The sequence below is a fragment of the Chanos chanos genome, chromosome 3 (assembly GCF_902362185.1).
Source record: "Chanos chanos chromosome 3, fChaCha1.1, whole genome shotgun sequence".
NCBI lineage: Eukaryota > Metazoa > Chordata > Actinopteri > Gonorynchiformes > Chanidae > Chanos > Chanos chanos.
Genome location: NC_044497.1, coordinates 18,707,681 through 18,727,420, shown reverse-complemented (window position 1 = coordinate 18,727,420; position 19,740 = coordinate 18,707,681). Strand labels below are relative to the sequence as shown.

The following is a 19,740-nucleotide window of genomic DNA, read 5'->3' as shown; positions in this document are numbered from 1 at the left end:
GTCAGGCCTGGTTTCTGGTCAAACGTTAATGTTTTCTCGCTCCCTCGTTGACTGGAGGCATGCATGGTCGCTTCGCACCTCTCTGTCAGTCTTTCTCCACTGGCCCTGTGGGGACCCTTTAAACCCAAAAGCTCACATTTCAAAGGCCCGGTCCGTGGAGTGAGTTCTGATGGAGCTGTGCCTGGTGTGGCGAGAGTGATCCAAGCCTGTATCCCGCCAGCGTTTGCCGAGAGGGAGGATCGATAGTGGGGGCGCAAAGGACCCGCGCTTCACTGATCTTTTGACAAATCCCATCAGGACCCCAGACGCCACTCTCATTAAAGCAGCCCAAATAAAACCCCATCCATCTGACTGTCTAACACAGCCTCCCATCTCTCTCTCTCTCTCACTCTCTCTCTCTCTCTTTTTTTTTAATGCACTATCTCCTCAGTCAGGGCCACAGAGGAAGACCGCTTGGTTAATCGTCAGAAAACTAATACCACAATGTAGATGAGCTTGTGCCCTAATCAGAGGACAAGATAAGAGCCCGCCACTCAGGGTTTTTTCTTTTCCACGGTTTCGCAATCGAATAATCGACGTTCAGATAGTGAGAAGGCATTCTTGGAAAACAGAAAGAAAACTCGACCTCACTATTTTTGTCGGTGGCTTGAAAGAGCTTTGATGAGTGTCCTTACCCAAACCTTTCTTCAAGGAGATGAGTAATGAAAGTAAATGTCTCAAAAATCACAGAGAAAATCACAGCCCCAAAGTCACACAGGTAGAGAGAACTGATGGTGCAGAGGGCAGCACCGTGTCTTTCCCTTTAAGCATTAACTAGCATGATGATATAATGGTGAAACAGGCTGTGTGTGAAGTCATGCCAGAGAAAAGTGGCGTACCTGGAAGAAGTTACCTGTTTATTTATAAACTCCATAATCAACATCAGCTCTCTATCCTCTTACTTCAGTTAGAAACACACAGTTTCAGTCTGATCTGACAAATGTTCTCAATAAGCTACTGGCCAACCAACTCTAAATAAACTAGCCATTTATATTACTCTTCCTCTGAAGCTAGTTTAAGCATAGTAACCATGTTTCAGTTATTTCAACAAAATCTTATTGGAAACTGTCAGAAAGTCTGGAAAACAAATGCAGTCCCATATCCAAATGAAATCTTTAAAAGATCTTTAAAATGAAGTCCCATATCCAAATGAAATCTTTAAATAACATTGTTGATATATATTAAACACTACCAGTCTGACCATTCATTTGGGGTGTTGCAATTTTTGCCTGTATGTATGTGCTACTGGTTTGATGCTGTATTGGAGGAATCCTTAACGTAAATCCTTAAAATCTCAGTTAACTTCTGTCTTCTACATGTACATTATTTTTTCATTTATCCATTTAACAGATGGTTTTATCCAAAGCGACTTCCAAGACATCCTTTAGACTCCTAATATGGCACGACTCCCCTGCCACCTGACTTCCAGTCACATACTGCATCCACTGTAATAGCCACAGTGCTCAAGCTCTTCATCCACTTAGAGTCTCTTCAGGGAATTCACATCACCAGCACTGCTAAGCACTGCTTTCTCATTGCTTTCCATATGTACAAACAGATACTGTCATTCATATTGAACACAGCTTTGCCTGGCTCTTCTTTTAATGTGTAGTTCATGAAGTTCTCTGTGACTATAACCTTCATTTGATGCTAACCTCTTAGAGTAAAAAAAAACAAACAAACAGGAAATGTGCATTAGATGTTCAAAAAAAAAGAAAAAAAAAGAAAAGAAAACCCTTGACTGACGAGCCACAGAGGGGATTGTGCTGATCAATGGACGGATGAAAGCGAGGGACACCTCTCTCTCACACTCTTTCATCCTCCCTCACTCCAGATCACAATCCCCCTTGTGCTCTCTCTCTTTCTCTCTCTCTCTCTCTCTCTCTCTCTCTCTTTTCTCCACTCCAGCGCCATGAGTCAGTTCTGACCGTGTCCTCCAGAGACGGGCCACAGCGTCCAGTGTCCTGCCTCTGTTTTTCTCCACCAGTCGCAGCAGCAGCGTTACTGACACAGTATAAACCAGTCGCAGCAGCAGTGTTACTGACACAGTATAAACCAGTCGCAGCAGCAGTGTTACTGACACAGTATAAACCAGTCGCAGCAGCAGTGTTACTGACACAGTATAAACCAGTCGCAGCAGCAGCGTCACTGATACAGTATAAATCTCCTCCTGCCCTCCTCAGCAGTCTGGCCAACGTGAACATGTCTTTTTTTCTTTACTATTTCATCTTTATCCATACAAATACCAATATGCCCAGGACCAAAGATAAACAGATGGTATCTGCCAAGCTGATCCTGGGCCTTCCCTTCCATGAAGGAATTGTGGTCTATTTCTTATCTCTGTAAACAGCAAATCAGCAGATTACAAAAAAAAAACAAAAAACAAAACAAAACAAAACAAAACAAAACAGAGCAAAACGAGCTAAAAGCTCTTCTCTTGCCATTTAAAAATCACATTACGGGATTGCTCTGTGACACTTACACTCTCCAGGGTGGCTTTGGTTTGACCTGCTCCTGTTACTGTTGGCTAAACGTCTGTGTAAAATCAGTACGAGCCTTGTTAGACACCAGTGTGCTGCGCTGTGTCAGGTTTTGGGAAGTGGCCCAGAAGGCAACTGTGTGCTGTGGAATTCGTACAGCCTGTTTTTGCTGTCAGAGGTGGGAGAGAAAAGTCAGCGTGGGAGACTCTCTCTCCGTGTACCACATGCTCTCAGTCTGTCTCCACTCTCTTGATTATTATCTCCTGCCTTTTCATTCTCTCCACCTCTCCCTTCTTCCTCCGTACGCTCTTTCCCTGGGGAGGCCATAGGAGAGGAGTAGTGTGAGTCAAACTATAATCTGAAATGAAATTGGGGCAGGACCCAGAACTGTACAACACGAATCCTCCTATTTTAAGTCTAGTAAGTCACAAGTGCCCCTTGAACTTTAAAATAAGATGGGAAAAAGAAGGATACCAAAAAATGGGGAATAAACTGAACTTCCTGTCGATTCAGCTTATGCCAGTACACACACTACTAGTGTGTGTGATGCTGATATTTGGTCTCTTGCTCCTAGAGTCTTTTCATGCTTTTTTTCCCTTTTAAATAAAATTCAGGTCCAATTATCATTCATGTATCAACAACGCATGGCCAGTTTTAAAGTAATGAGACAGTTTTGGTTTGGTACATTCCTGTTTTGACACCACAGATGGATGATTATATGCACAGTCAAGACTTTTCACAGGCTGCAAACACTAGCACACATTTAAAAAAAAAGAGGCTATGATCCCACAGTAGACTTTGGTACTGGCTTCATGCAAGCTTTGTACAATCTGTGAAGGTCTGGGCTCTCCTGATTGGACGAGAGTCTCTCCTGAAGCTCTAAATGGCCATAGGCAGGCAACACCGACACACGGTTGTCACCTCTGGGAACACTGTCGACGACAGCCGTTTCCACGGTCACCGCGGCTTGGCAGCGCAGCAGGCAGACCATCGCTAAGTCCTACACAAAATGGGCTCTCACCTTCTATTTTTTTTTTTTAATGAGAAAAGCTTTGGTGCAAAAGAACTCTCTCTCAGAAAGGACCAGAACAGACAAGTGGGAATGTGAAACAGTACTGTGATACTGAGGGAAATGGTACTAGATCTCATAAGCCTGGAGAATTTAAACCCATCTGAAATCGGCATTTAGTTTATAAACAGATTTTCCCCAAGCCTCTAGGTGAACTTGTCCTATACATTTAAAGGCATAAAACTGCACGGCTATAAGAATATGGGCAGCACTTAAGCATGATTGACAGGTCTTGATGGTCTGACTTGAAACAAACCGACATAAAGAGATTGCAAATTAGTCTCTTGTTCCCCCCGCTCTCTCTTTCTTTCATGTTCCTCCCTCTCTTTATCATTCTCCTTCTGTTGTTACTGTCTATCTCCCTATCCCTCACAATAAACCCTTTTCTCTTTTCCATCCCTCTATTGTTCTCTCTCTCTCTCTCTCTCTCTCTCTCTCTCTCTCTCTCTCTCTCTCTCACGCTCATGCTCTGATCGGCTGATTAGTTTGTGAAGGCTCCATTTTGGCTCCATTACGGGTGCCGGTTGAAGTTTGTTTGCCCGGGGGCTCTGTTCATCAGATTGCACTGTGAACGCCCTCACCAGGGTGCAAATAGAGTCACTCCATTTCACTCCCTAGTGCGTCGCAAATGAGACACCTCCTCCTGTTCTGTAAGGCCATGCAGCACCTCCAATGGTGGAGTCATTTGTGAGATATGAGAGGAGATCTCTTTTCTTTTTCTTTCTTTTTTTTTTTTTTTACGCACATTTCAATGAAATATTGGTCTAAAACGAGCCCTGCTCTACATATACTTTGCAAAGCTCTGAGCATTTGTTAATACACTGACAGGGGCTTTGTGGAAAGGCATGTTACACTGAAACTGAACTCTATCTGGGCCTCTGGAGTGCCCTGTTTTTCAGATGTCTTAGCTTGCTATACAACTGTTGGCCTTAAATGTGACGCCTGGTTGCTTTCCAAGTCTTGTGTGGTTCTTCTCTCTCTCTCTCTCTCTCTCTGGTGGAAAACCTCCAGGTGAAAATTCTCTCAATGGAAACCTCTAGCGTAATCCTATGCTTACGGATCCTCCTCTGCTTAAGAAGGCTGCCTCGGCTCAGTGGAAGATGGAAATGTCTGGTTAGCACTCCCAGACAAAGCTCGCGGTGGTACATTTACAAGAGGCATAGGTTTAGAGTGTTTATCTTAAAACAGGTCTGTCTGTTATTTGTATAATAATCATTATCTTGTGATTGTAACAAGATTCTGAAACTTAAAGCTGATCAGTCAGTGTTCCTGAAGCACTGTGTTGGAACCTTTATGGTAAAGTCGTGTTGCTTAGACGATATGCCAGATTCACAGTGGAATCTCCAGGGAAAAACCAAAGTAACCATCTGTAACATTGTAATCTTTACAAAATGAATGAATGAATGAATGAATGAATGAAAATGAATGAATGAATGGATAAATCAATGAATGAATAGTGTGTTTCTACGAGGCGATAAATCCTTGATTTGGTCTGACTGCTCTACTGTTCGTAGTGAGCAGAGAGCGTCTCTTGAAAAGAGCTTTTAACACTCTAAGCCCTGCCCGAGGCTCTGTCAGTGAGCATGAAGAGGGAGAGGGGAGGGGTAGAGGATTTGGGGTCCACCGTATCTTTGTTTAAACGGATACTTCAACACCCCAGCCAGCTGACCGGGAAGTGCCTATGTGTACACTGACAGCTAAAAATACAGTCCGGACAGGCACTACAAACACGTAGGGCCTTTCTCAAACACGGGGGACCTGCTCCCCATTCCAACAGAAAAAAAGCAAAAAGCAAACAGTGTGTGTGTGTGTGTGTGTGTGTGTGTGTGTGTGTGTGCGTGTTTGTATGTGTGTGCATTTGTGGGTGTACACTCGGTTTTTGGAGTTCTACTCACATTTTTAGGCCCCAGAAAACATGGGCACATGATGCATATAAGCAGTGTTTCAAATAAATGAATGATACTTGTTTGTTTTTGTTTGTTCATTTCATTCATATAATCTTCTTGAAACACGTAGGAGAGAGAGTTGGTCTCATACAGCAGTGTGCTGTATACACACAGGACCACTGGAAACAAAGGCAGAGACTTCAACCAGTTGGGCCTTTATTTGTCATCATGAATGTTACATGAGTTATCATGAATGTAATGAACTGGACTAAGTCATAAACGGCTCTTGATTGAATGTGTCTGGGTAATTTAGATTTGAGCTATCAGTTTAATATCTAAATGTCTTGTACAGCTAGGTCTCCACAGCAACTGGTAAAGCAATGTCTCAGGTTCACACGCCATGTCAGCTGGGTTCCATCAGGAAGACTAGTGCAAGACAGCATCCTATTGTGAGTGCGTGTTTGTGTGTGTGTGTGTGTGTGTGTGTGTGTAAATTATACACAGACATTATCACAAATTATGTGCAGCCATTAATTTAAAAAAAAGGTTCTAAACATGTATGATAGCTGTTTTCCTCACTCAAACACAAACATACACATACAAACACATACACACGCACACCACACATACACACAAATGCCTGGACACACACATACACAGACACAAACACACACACGCACGCACGCGCACGCGCGCGCACACACACACACACACACACACACACACACACACACACACACAGATGATCAAGCCAGCTGCACACATTCTGTTTAAAGCCCTTCATCCAGTTATTATGCAATGATTTCAGGAGTTGGGAAATCAGAGTTAGCACGGATAGAGGGGGCAGACGGAGTGGCCCTGTGACAAATTGTCCTTCAAAGGATCAGGGATTCAACGTCTATTGGTTATTGAGAGAGGGCTTTGAAATCAATATGACATCAAGGTAAAGTGTTTCTAATAATAAGTAGAGAAACAGTGGGAACAGAGGCCACTGAAACAGGCTAATACATGAGACCATGGTCAGCTCCCATATTAAAACCTCACTGTAGGGAAACAAGAGTTCTTTGTGCAAACAGTCCTGAGGTAAACCAGCTGCACTCGCCCATCTAAAGAGTCTTCCCTCCCTCTGCAATAATATGAGCAGCATCCACTGAAGATTAGAATACTGCAAACAATCAGAACTACCTCTAGACCTCAGGTCAGCCCAGTACAAAACAAAAGGTTAACTTTCAATACAGCAGACGATTAGATTATTTTCATACTTTACTCAGGGGGACTGGATGAAAAAAAAAATGTTTTCTGCTGTTGTTTATCTACTGAGGAGTTTAATGACCTTTACCAGTTATCAGATGAGAGAGAGAGAGATATCTAAAGAATTTGCAGTTGATTTGCATGAATGCGGTAGAGGAAAAAAAGGAATGAGATTACTATGTGGACAGATTTCGTTCCACGGCTCTTACTAGAAAGGTTGATTCTCGATGCCCACGCATCGTGTGACAAGCGAGAACAGTGCAATATTGTGAGAAATCAGCAATATTGTGTTTATGCTTTTTACCGACAGGCACTGATAAAAAAGGGAGGGGTGGGGGGGGGGGCTGCACAAGAAAGAAGCACATGTTCTTTTGGGTTTTTTTTTTTTTTTTCTTTTGAGTGTTTGGGTTCTCAACAGGTATTTCCATACTGAAATAAGGAAAGCAGTGAGGGATTTACACACAGTGACAAATGTCTCTGTTTTATTCATTACAGCTGAGACCAAGAGAGAGGGAGAGAGACAGACAGACAGAGAGAGAGACAGAGATAGTGAGAGAGAGAATACGATGCTCGGAGCTAAATTCAAAGAGCGGCAGAGAGAGAAAATCCTAATATGAACTCAGCTCAGGTGCATCCAGATCACACACTCACCACCTCCTTCAGACCTCTCTCACACCTTCCTGTAAGCTCATCTTAAACCCATTCAGCACTGACAGCATGATACCTTCACAGGGAGGCAGAGCAGAAAAAACTGCGCCAACCATCATTAAAAAAAAAAAAAAAATAGTTTTATGAGTAAGGCTAAGTAGCATTAGCCATAAAATGAAATGTAAAACCGTATGCTGTTTTCATTTTCAAACACTGTGTATCCTGCCCGGCCGGCAAACACTGTATGTCAATTGGTTTATGTCTGCCCTCACTTTGTAGTCCTACCACTGCACTGATTAAGAATTTAAAGTCGAGTGGAGGCTAATTAAAGGTTTGGGGTTTTTTTGTTTTCTTTTTTTTTTTCTTTTTTTTTTTGGGCTTGTTTGTTTGTTTGTGTGTTTTGTTTTGTTTTTTCGTGATGGCTAAACACTGGGCACGATGTTCTATGCTAGCCTCAGTTTTAAGCAGCGTCTAAATAAAAATACCTTAGTACAGAGAGGGGAGTTAAACAGACTTGTGATGTTTGTGTTTTCCCTCAGCCCTGGTCTTTAGCGGTCTAGCATGGCACCATTGAGCAGGTAATGAGGCAAACCCTCTGAAACACTAGCATAGAGCACAGCAGTCATGATTCATTATTAGCCTGTCAACAACACGGTGGGAGAAAATTCACCTCAATAAGTAGTCCAATACTTGCCACTTGAGTTTGACTTGTGTTGTTCTGAGTGAGTATTTATACATGCAGCTGGAGGTTGTATTTTTTGATTAGTAACCCAATAGTTTATTTATTTTTTTTTTTTAAGAGTCATTCTTCTAAACTTGCTTCGGTTTGCTTAAAGACGCTGGCAAGGGAGGTCACTAGATTACTACTTTATTGGCTAGTTGCTTGCCAGCTTGTCAAGTTTTATTTTGTATCTTTGATTGTTGTCTGTTTTAGACAAATGATTGGCACAGATACAGAATTTGAATTGACCAGACCCCGTGGCTGTTTCACGACTCCTCCTGAATGAAGGTATATATGTTTGTTCGGCCCTAAGATGCAGAGATATGGCTTCACTCATCCGAGACCTCAGCAGCAAAACAGATACCCACACACACTTTCTGACCCACCACCAATCATCACAAACAATACCAACTATTGACATGAATAATTTCACATTTAGACATCCTATGCTTTAAGTAATAACATCCCAAAACATGAATCAATAAAATGAAGGAGATATGAGACCTTGGGAGAATGGACATGAAAGTGGAATGAATGTGGAATGGTAGCTTAAGTGAATGGGATGAAAATATACAGAGGTTCATATGCATAAAAGATACATTTATGTTTTCAGAGAAAAATCCTAAGACCAGCATTTTTCCCCCTGTCCTTGGCTGGTACGTAGTGGCACAAAACTGACTGGGGTTATGCTGTTGTAAGGTGTTTTAGACTCATGATTGTTCCTTTAGCTTACTCTCAGTGCACTTAATAGAGTCTGTTGAAAACTGAATCAGACAGCTGTTCTTCCTGGCTTTATCCTGAAAGGTAAGTGCAAGGAGGCACAGATTTGATAATGTTGACTCAACTGATGTCAGTATAAGCAGTGGTAGCCAACTTTGCCAATTGAATGAGATCATCTCTCTTCTCTCTCTCTCTCTCTCTCTCTCTCTCTCTCTCTCTCTCTATCTATCTATCTATCTACACACATACACACACACACACACACATATATGTATGTATATATATATATATATATATATATATATATATATATACATTCATACATAGATAGATAGATTTGAACTGAGTCATGCTTATTACTCAGTTAAAGGACACAAGAAACAGAGTGCGGGTGTCACAGTTGTGTTGTTTGTGGAACTAGAGAAGCAGGTGCTTTCCCTGGTTACATAGGCCCAACCCCAGATAGTCATCTGCTCAGTAGTACCTAAGGAAATGAGAGAGGCTATTCTGGGCTACTTGTGTTTCCTCCCAAGCAATCGATGGGGATGAGATTCAAAAGCACACCATAGAGCGCCGGCTTTGGAGCCTGTGAATCCAGTCTTCCCAGACTGAATGTGACCTTAACCATGTGTGAAAGGCTTGGGTCAACTGAGATACAGTTCGGGCTGATTCAAGCAGACCTGGTCTAGCAACAGACCAGGACTGTGGAGTGTGCCAGGTCTTTCCTGGCATAGGAACCTCCAGTCCCCCTGTTCCGGGTTAACTGCATGGTTCCATGGAAATGTAAACGCTGTAGTTTGAGTATTTAAGCCTATTACAAATTTTCAGTTGACCTAAGGATGGAGAAAAAACAAAGAGCAGCGTGAGTTTTCAAGTGTGTTCCATGGAGAGACTTGGGTCTGTTTTAGTTTGTGCTTACACTTCCCTCCAAAGCTCTGTGTTAAGTTTGAGGTTGATTCTCCCTGATCCTGTCACACTTAGGAACCTTGCTTATCGCTCATTTATCTCTCTCTCTCTCTCTCTCTCTCTCTCTCTCTCTCTCTCTCTCACATACACAAACACACTTTCACACAAACACACATACACATACACACTCCCTATCAAAGGTAGTAGGCCGACAGTTGGAGCGGAGTGGAGTTTGCGTCTCCTTGTGATTGATTAAGTGCCGGTCAGATCAGCGACAGACGATTGAGTGTGAGGGGCTGCGATTCATCATCCTGAAGGCTAATGCCACAGTTCTATGTGCCAGATGAATGGATGTACAAGCACGGAGAGGGGTGGGTGTGTGTGTGTGTGTGTGTGTGTGTGTGTGTGTGTGTGTGTGTGTGTGTGTGTGTGTGTGTGTGTGTGTGTGTGTGTGTGTGAGTGTGTGTGTGTGTATGTGTGTGAGTGTGTGTGCGTGTGTGTGTGTGCACGCGCGCGTGTGTGTGTGTGTGTGTGTGTGTGTGCGCCTGCGCGTGTGTGTGTGTTGGGGGGGCGGACACACACATATACACACATGCATACACACACAGTGCACACATTACTCTTTACTCTCTGTCTTTCCACTCATGAGAAAATTCACAGGCTCGGCATCCCTCATTAGAAGGCTTTGAACAACCAGGCATTGTGTTTCCCTTTGTGCATTATGTATGAGGATCAGAGTGCATTCCATCATCTGCTTCTCTTTCTAGGCCAGAGGCGTAAGACCAGGTTGGCTGGTAAAGATGAGCCCCACTGAACACTGAGTGAGTGGAGGGGGAAAAAGTATGGATTTCCTCTGCTGGAGAAAAATGAATGAGGGAGAGAAGAATGGCAGTAATGGCTGAGTCACAGGGACATAGGAGGTGGGAAAAATGAGCCAGGCCTTACAGCACACAGCCTCAGGTAACCTTGATGATACAGGGAGATTTTGATTGACTTTCCCTTCAACAAACATACTATTAAGCTAGAGAGGAAAGAGAGCTCTTCAACAACTTGGTTGGCAAACATCATAGTGGGAAATAGCTTGGCTGATGTTATAACAAATCTATGATGAGACCACCAAAAAACAACAACATCAACAACAAAACTAACAAAAAAATTGTGTTAGCATTGCTGCCAGGGCATCTGTGAAGCAAATCCGCTCATTCCTTTTAGACATTTCTGTTCTGTTCTGTTCCTCTCTGCCTTCCTAGTTAATCAGGCAAATCAATATGAATTTGACTAAGAGCTTTATCCATTCATGAAAAGAGATAAGGATAACTTACAACACCCGTGTGTTGTGTTGGCTCGTTCACACTAGGAACCGCGTTGGGAAGTCATTAAAATGTGCTGTATTCGTTTTTTAGCCACGGCAGAGCAGCGGGAGTTGTGTATACATGTGAAACAGATAGCTTCTTACATAAACAGTGGAAACTACGATTGGTGGCGTGGAGGTGGTCTCTGATGAAGCTATAAAGAGAGCAAACGTGAGCTATCAGCTGAGAGCAAACGTCGGGCGCCAGCTCTCTCCTTTACTTTTCCTTTTAATCACTGCCTGCTCAGGGAGAAAAAAATCACTTTCTCTCTCTCTCTCTCTCTCTCTCTCTCTCTCACACACACACACACACACACACAAACACACACAAACTTTTCCTCTGGATTCTCTATCTACTGTAGCTGACTAATTCAAATTCAGTATGCAGGTGGTGAGTGTGCTAAGAGATTCCTGGCCTTGATCCAGAAGCGAGTGATGAAATGACTGGACAAGACCCATGACCTACACAGAGCATTTTATAACATGAAACCATACCCCCTCTCATTTCCTTTCATATCTGTCCTCACATAGCTCTCAAAACGTGGGTCAATTCAACACATACAACACAGGAATTACATTTCGAGGTCTATTATATTCAAATTGTGACTTTATATGAGTGTGGATTATAATAACAATCCTCAGACTTGCAGATCCACAGAAGTACTAACCTACCAAAAAAGGATGATTATCTGGCCCCTGAGCAAGCAGTCTGCCCCAGCTGTGAACCCTAACCCTAACCCAAACTTTTCCATTCCAGTTTGTAACAACCAAATCATTACTGAGAGCAAACAGCGGCAGACTGTTCCTTAGTGTCCTTTCCCTGTGCCTTGACCTATAACTGTCAGCATTCGGAAACTGATGGACTAGTCCTCTCTTGCTGTCATAACATTGCTTTATTAACGTAGATTTCTGCTAAGTTGTCATGGTGATGACAAACCAATGGCACATTGCTACGGTCACATAGGTACAAAACAGCAGCAAAACGGGTCCTACCATCCTTTCTGTAGAGGGCGATCTCCACTTTCCTCTCCTCTGACCCCAGCAGGGCCTGGGCCATCTGGGCAATGGCCAGTCTCTTAGTGTGTGGCCCATACAGGAAGTTACAGGTGCAGGGCTTCTGCATGATCTCGGCCCTCGTGTAGCCACACATGTGACAAAAGCCATCATTACAGAAGATGATGGCACAGTTCTCCACGCGTGCATTAGCTATGATAAACTTCCGACCTGTTGACAGAGAGAGAGAGGTAGGGAGAGAGAAGGGAAAAGAAAGAAGGTCATTTACTCTGGCATTGATTGACAGTCACCATGATGATTTGTTGGAGATTTCACATTTGCCAATTCTGGTTACAACCAAAACAGAGACCCCCCCCCCCCAGCAAATGTTATAGCTAATTAGTTCATGCTACATTTTGTCAAGGAGATGATTAACACTCTGGCTGACTTTGCTGTTCCTGATTTATTTACAGATGGTCAGTCTCTTAACAGCGACAGGATCTGCACAATGTCAGATGCTGGTCTTACTAGAAAAATAGATGACACCCCCCCACCCCCCACACACACACACGCACACACACACAAACCAGCCATACTCAGCGCATTCCAACTGACCTTCAATAAACCTTACCCCATAATGTTTACCTAACACAATACAAGCAATGCCAGCTCACACAGAAGGCGTTCTTCATTTATTAGCCAAGTGTGTGAGGTGCTTGTGAAGGCTCCACTAGGCTGCGGTATGACGTTCCCTACGCTAAGTCTTGAACGATGACACATTGAGGCACATAAAGCCCTGAAGAGATGCTCCACCCTGGGCCAGGGCTTCACTTCTCCCCTGGAGCTGTCCATCTGCTCACAGTGGATGTCAAGACTGTGGTGAGTCCATAACAGAAACGTCTGATGGAACATGGATCGCAGAGCAAGAACTAATTCATAAGAAGACAATGTTGAGATATTGTTGGTTATAATTAGAGGTGGAATTTTAGGTGAACAGCAGCACCTTTCCCAAAGTGATATCTCAGGGGGAGTGCCATTGCCAAAGTGAATCTTCTTTCTTTTTTAATTCTAACACTTGCTTTCCTGCCAGGTTCCAGTCGGCTGAGGGTCCAGGTTATAATGCCACTCTGTTTTGAAATGTTTCCCAATTCATTACAGGGGTCTCCATAGCCTCTGCAGTTTATTTGCATTATATTTGATATGCCTTCCTAAACACAGCCTTGGTCAAAGCACAAATATGAAAACAAACATTTTTTACTGGAATTAGAAGAGCTGGATCATTATTCGCATAATGTCTGATGTTACCATCACATGATTTAAATTATATAAGTTTGTGAAGTTTGGAGGATAGGTTTGGTTCCTATTTCCCAAAATATAGAAACACACACACACACACACACACACACACACAAACACACGGACTTCAAGTATTTTTGCTTTCCAGGCTGCACAATTTAGTTTTAAAAAGCGAGTCTGTTACCAGGTAGAAATTTACAGTCACTTCACACGGGATCTATGGCCAGACTAGCCTTCAGTCCTCGAATACGTTACGGAACGTTACAGAAATAGGGAGGATGTCCTTGACAACTGTTTCTCTTTACAGCCAAAGTATTTTATTTCAGACAGCAGACTTTCATGCTAACTCTGCTGAGATGAGTTCACAGGGCATGCTTAATCAGACTCTGAAGAATAAAAAAAAAAAAAAAAAAAGAAACTGCCACCCACACCAATGGCTCCAGTCCATTAGCTGGGTCACCAGTGTGTGGCTTTATATTCTAGGTCGTCACAGCACTTCAGACAGAGTTCCTGGTGAGTCTGGTGCAGAGCTGAGCTGCGTGGAGCCCCTCTGGTCTTATCAACCTCCCACCACTGCAAACCATCACCCCTGACTGAGAATCACTGAAGTATCTGCTTGCAGTCACACTGGCTATAATTAAAGGAAGCAGGGTCCATAAAAAAACATAACTCTAAAAACATAACTGAAAACATGACTGTGGATGACCTTTGATAAACCAGCAGAGTCAGAGGAGTGTGGTCAGAGCTTCAGCTGAGCCTCGTGTGCTCGTGTGTGCCCATATTTGGTAATGGCTCAGTCAGAATGACACTTGACATGTGATCTCAGAGGATCTGATGGTGGTATAGATGTATGTTAAGTAGGAGAGTAGTGTTCTTTTTTATTATTATTGCTGTATTTTTGTATATTCGGATCTGCTGTCTCAGCAGTATCAAATACAATACATTTCAATATAATCCTAAGTGATAGCAGAGACACTTGCATTTCAGAAAATGCTCTTTATGAAAAAACACTAACCATTACCGTTTTCCTAGCTACTTATCTTTGTTTTTCATAGACTGATTATGATAAATAATTCACAAATTCTGAGAGACATTGTGCAATTGAGGCATATTCCAGTTTGATGGACTATCATTTTGTTTGGACATTACCTCCTGTAAATAGTACAGTAAATGGAGACTAGGAACAAACGTCCAAAATCATAACAACCCTAGCCGACCGCATTGGGCTCAATGCTGTTTCATTCAACTTAAAAAGGGTCCATACCAATCATATCCTTTCCCTTTTTTAGGAATCCTAACTACATCTGCCAGCCATAAATCTCATTCAAGGATAAGCATGAGCAAGAAAAGTATGCCTGCATTTTTCAGTTCTCTTCTGGTGAAAATTTGCTCTGGTGCTATAATTGCTTTTTGTTTCTATTCATCATCCAACACATTGATCACAATGGGGGGTTTTGTTTTATTATTATTTATTTATTTTTAGTTTTGCTCTTTTTACTCACAGAGACAAGTCTGTACTGTTTGGTATCATCTATGACAGCTACATTGACATTATACAGCAGCTAATTAGGACAGCAGTTTAACAGCACAGTTTGGGAGTGAGGCTGTAAAAACTTATTTCCAAGCCTGTGTAGAGAAAGCACCCTGCTGATCAGGGAAAACCCCCTGCCCCCCCTTTTCAGCACTGAGGACTACTGATCAGGGTACGTCACTGTCCCGAGAGCTTTATTTTGGAAGATTATTGGATGACTCCTGAATAAGAAGCAAGGCGCCCAAATTTCCTAAATATAGAAATCTAATTCTAGACAGGCACCAAGGGTGCGAGGACAGATTTGGGATGACAGACAGATCGATGTTTGTTTGTGTGTGTGTGTGTGTGTGTGTGTGTGTGTGTGTGTGTGTGTGTGTGTGTGTTCAAGACGTGTGAACCAGACTCTAGCATCTGTTCTTTTCATCAATTGTGCCTGACCACACCTGCCCTCCCACTCTGTGACTCCCCTAAACAAGCAAGCAACAACAACACCAGCACCAGGGACAGCATCACCTCCCTTAAGGCTTCTCTGCAGCAGCTGTTCCTGACTGAGGAACAAGAATCTGTCAGACACCATACACACACAGACACACACACACACAAAACATACTCACAGACACGGATACAAACACAAACACGTACACAAACACACATACAAACATACACACACACAAACACAAACGTGTGCACACACACACGCACATGCACAAACTCTCACACCTTTTTTTTAGATTTTAAATGAAAGAACATAGCTACATAACACAGGAGCACATATACTTCCAAAACAAAGCAATGAAGTAGAGACTGGATCGACTTCCAATCCTGTTAAGCTTATCTCCAGGGTTGAGATACAGGTCTGAGAATGGAGATAAGCCTAAGAGATGAGATCTATCGCAAAACCCTTCTGAAGAAAAGATCAAATTGACTTACATCGTATACCATTCCGTACTGTCAGTTAATCAATGCATAAAACATTCATACTTCATACTTGAATGTACAGTACATTCAAGAAGCAATTGAATGTTGTTGGTTTTTTTTAAAAAAAAAAAAAAAGGAAATTGCATCTCTTAAGACCAAAAAAAAAAAACTTCCCGGGTGGTGGTCATTAGCATTCTCATTAGTGCTTTTAAGGCAAGCAGACAATAACAAATTGGCAGAGAAACTGTGGCTCAGTCACTATACTGCCAGAATGAAACGAATGCTTTGATTGCTTCTGTTGTCTCTGCATTTCCATACGGTGTCAGTCCAGTAATTGTTTGGAAAGAGGCTTTTGAGAGTAACTCTTCATCTGTGCTCACTAACACCTTCCTCCTCAGACAGACTGAGTAATGCGGCCAGTCAGAGACGGAAGTGAAACGCAGGTCCAGTCATTCTTCTGCCGCTCCGACAAAAACCAGAACACAACACAACTCAGCTGTGAATTAGCGCCTCAGCGGGTCGTAAACTTGCCGTGTTTGAACACCATCAATAAACACCAATAATATAGCAAGACGTTACATGACAAGAAAGTGTGGTAGCATGGACTGCTTTCTGTCTTTGACAAAGAGGTAAGAGAAATGGTAAGATGATACAAAATCGTCCAGTCGGAGAAACAGAAGGAAGAAAAAATTGTAAACATGCTTATTATACATGTTTTGAGCAATTTGCTGGACTGACATGCTACATGATGTGTAGCTTATAATTATGTCCTTCTGCAAATTTTACATTGATTAGTAATTTGTTTCTTTGAGATGAAAAATGGGCTCCATGTCTGTGTGACAGATTATGTGGGGTTCAGACTACACGATTTCAGCCCGATTTTGACAGTTTTGTTGCCATGGACAAACTTCCACCGTCGGGCCCAAATATGAACATCGGGAGCAACGAACAGGTGTCTTTACCTCTTTTAGTGTGACATAATCTAAGAACAGTGACGTGGCATCTGGGACACCCCACAACAAAACACAACACACGACATGAAAAGTCTAGCATGTCAGAATTTTTTGTATCTTCCTGCCTAGTCTGACATCTCCTGCGACATGTTCCTTGACGTTAACCAATACGACGAATGACAGTCGTCCTCCCCGATGACTTATGAACTTGAGCGAGCTCTTGAAAGGCAGCATACGACGATTGGTCGGGGTCATACTTGTAGTGTTGCCAGTCTCCCAGCCAAGACACAGCAAATATTTATGGCACTATGACTGCCTAATCTGACATAGTGGCCATCGTGAAAGACAAAAATATCATGTTGTCTGATCCCAACATTAGTTTGGCAGGTTCAGCCCAGGTTAGGTACAAAGGTGAGGAGAAACATCAGAAAGACAAGGACAAAGAGAAGCTAAGAGGTAACAGTCGATAAGCACTGCAGTCACATACACAATTTCCTTCACGATCAACCATCTCGGAGAAATGCTGACAAAAGATGTTTTTTTCGTCGCAAAAGCCAATCAAACAGGGAGTTACTTCTTTCTTTCCAATGTAGCGTTTGTTCTTTGTGTTCTTGCCTCTAAAATTTGTGCGGATTCAAGTGGCATTAGTGTTTAGTTAGTAACACTTAATGAGACCCCAGTGAGAGGGCAGATGAAAAGAAAGAGAGAGAGAGAGAGAGAGAGAGGGAGGGAAAGAGAGTGTGTGTGTGTGTGTGTGTGTGATGAAAGAGAAAGGGAATCCAAGCTGCATAAAGGAGGAGCAGGGGAAAAACATATTAAAAATTGTACTGCCAGCATGGACAGATTCTTTTTTTCTTTTTTTTTGCCAATTTTGAGGCCATTAGCTCAACATGAAATCCCTTTGAGGTATTCCTCAAAACATTGGGATTTGGGGGGGGGGGGGGGGGGGGGGGACCTGGAGCTTTAAAAGCACCTGTGCACAAAACCTGGTCCAGGAGAGCCAGTGGCCCAGCTCTCAGTGACAAGACAGAACCTCAGAGTACAAAGAGCTTGAAGTCAGCTGATCCATATTCAGATATTCTGCCCTTGAGTACCTGCGCATAACTTGAGGTGCAAGTCATGTCGCTGGCATTTAAGCTCTGAGCCCGTTTTTTTTTTAACGAGCTGTTGGAGCCAATGAAATGGAGCAGGACAAAGGCCATGAGGGAAGGATTTGGAAGCTTGTGCAAATGACGGTGCCTGAGAAGATCTACCGAGGCCCTCTGTTTAAAAGGTGAGCTTTAAGGCGTGGAATGCAGAGATGAAGGTACGACCATGTCTGTGTGTGTGTGTGTGTGTGTGTGTGCGCGCGTGCGTGTGTGTGTGAGTGAGACACCATGCCACCAGTGTTGGAGGAGATTGTGGCATAAATTGGAACCTGTAGCCCTGGGTATAGCTTCTGAGTGACCCCAAGGCCCTGAAGGATTAAGTAGATGTTTCGAGCAAATTTCATGGTTTGAAATGACAGTGATATTAGTGCTTCCAAAGACAAGAAAGACAGTGAAAACAGGCAGTTGTTGTTGCGGTTGATCATGGTGTTTGCAGGCTGTAAACTCAAGCTTTAATAGGTAAACTAGGGAGATGGTTGGTGTTTTCAGTGGTACGAAATGCAGTGTATCCATATCAGCATCCTGTGCCACAGCTGGAAGTGTCAGTTACACACGTCCCAGTTTGAGTGCTGTGACCTAACAAGTGAGAATGAATTTGGTCAGTATACCTGCTTTGTGATGATAAGAAGAGGGTGATTACTGTGAGAAATTGTGTGGAACCCAGCAGAAAATAGTGAAGAGGGAAAAAAAACAGGGATTAAGGTTGTCTGGGGATCATTAACAACACCAGCATTAGCAAACTCAAAGGCGTGCAGACGGTTCTGTGAGGCAAAAAGAGGTGAAAATGGTATACATTAGGAGACAAACTGCAGAAGAGATGACTCAGTGAGCTGTTTAAGAGGAAGCTTAGCTTTAGCATAGGAGAGTGTGTTAGGAGGAGAGACATAGGAGAGACAGAGAGAGAGAGAGAGAGAGAGAGAGAGAGAGAGAGAGAATGGTGTGACAAAGGCTAGGAGGAGACGTGTGTGACTGAAAGATGGGGTAAGCAAAATGTAGAGAGAAGAGAAAGACTGAAAACTATGACAGGAGAAAGTGAAGAGTGAGGGTAACAGAAACAGACATGGAGAGTCCTGTAATAAACTGACTGTCCATCTGCCTCGCTCGTCTCTGAATATTTAGCTTCACTGCACCTCAGAAATGCTGAACTGAATCATTTAATGAGAGAAATTCAAAATGAGACCATCAACAGCACAGCTGTGATCCACCTCCTTTGGTTTAAGTATGAATCTCACCATATTCCTCTCACCTCTACTCCAATACAAAGCTCCAAACACTTTTTCCCCCCTCTCTGTTTCACTACTTCCTTTCATTTAAAGCCATTAGTTCTGTAATGGTACATGTATTTTCACTGAACCATTCAGAATGGGCCTCACACATTACGAACTGGACAGTCTTCCCCTATGCCAAGTTTAATGTAGCGCTATAAAACTACACACCAGCCGTGATATAATTTTCACATGCTAAATCATGTATGACGGAATTCAGATTGTGCTATTATTCCTTTCCTCAGGTGCCATAAAAATAGATATGTTCCTGTTTATATAAAGCTAAGGAAAAGCACAATATGTCATAATTCTTATTCCAGTGAATCATTCCACTTTGGTAAAGAGCAGGAGAGCTCATTTTTCACGTTTATCTTTATGTTGTTGTTGTTGTACCAGAAATGTGGTCCCAAAAAACAACAATCTAACAGTGAGTTTTGTCCATGGAACTGTTGCTGTCATGCTGTTGTAATACAACACATGGGCTTTAGTGGGAGTACTGACCAATGATGAATCAGAATTGGCTAATTAAAGAAACTGAAACTAATTAAATTAAACTAACTAATGA

At 42.7% G+C, this 19,740-nt stretch overlaps 1 protein-coding gene across 1 annotated transcript in view; it reads right to left on the bottom strand.

The window, feature by feature from the left end:
- Nucleotides 1–19,740, bottom strand: part of kcnh2b (potassium voltage-gated channel, subfamily H (eag-related), member 2b) — a 151,690-nt gene that overhangs the window by 127,547 nt on the left and 4,403 nt on the right. The window contains exon 2 of the mRNA XM_030767508.1: nucleotides 12,065–12,295. Coding sequence (XP_030623368.1) covers nucleotides 12,065–12,295 — 231 coding nt within the window. The remainder of the gene's footprint in view (nucleotides 1–12,064; nucleotides 12,296–19,740) is intronic.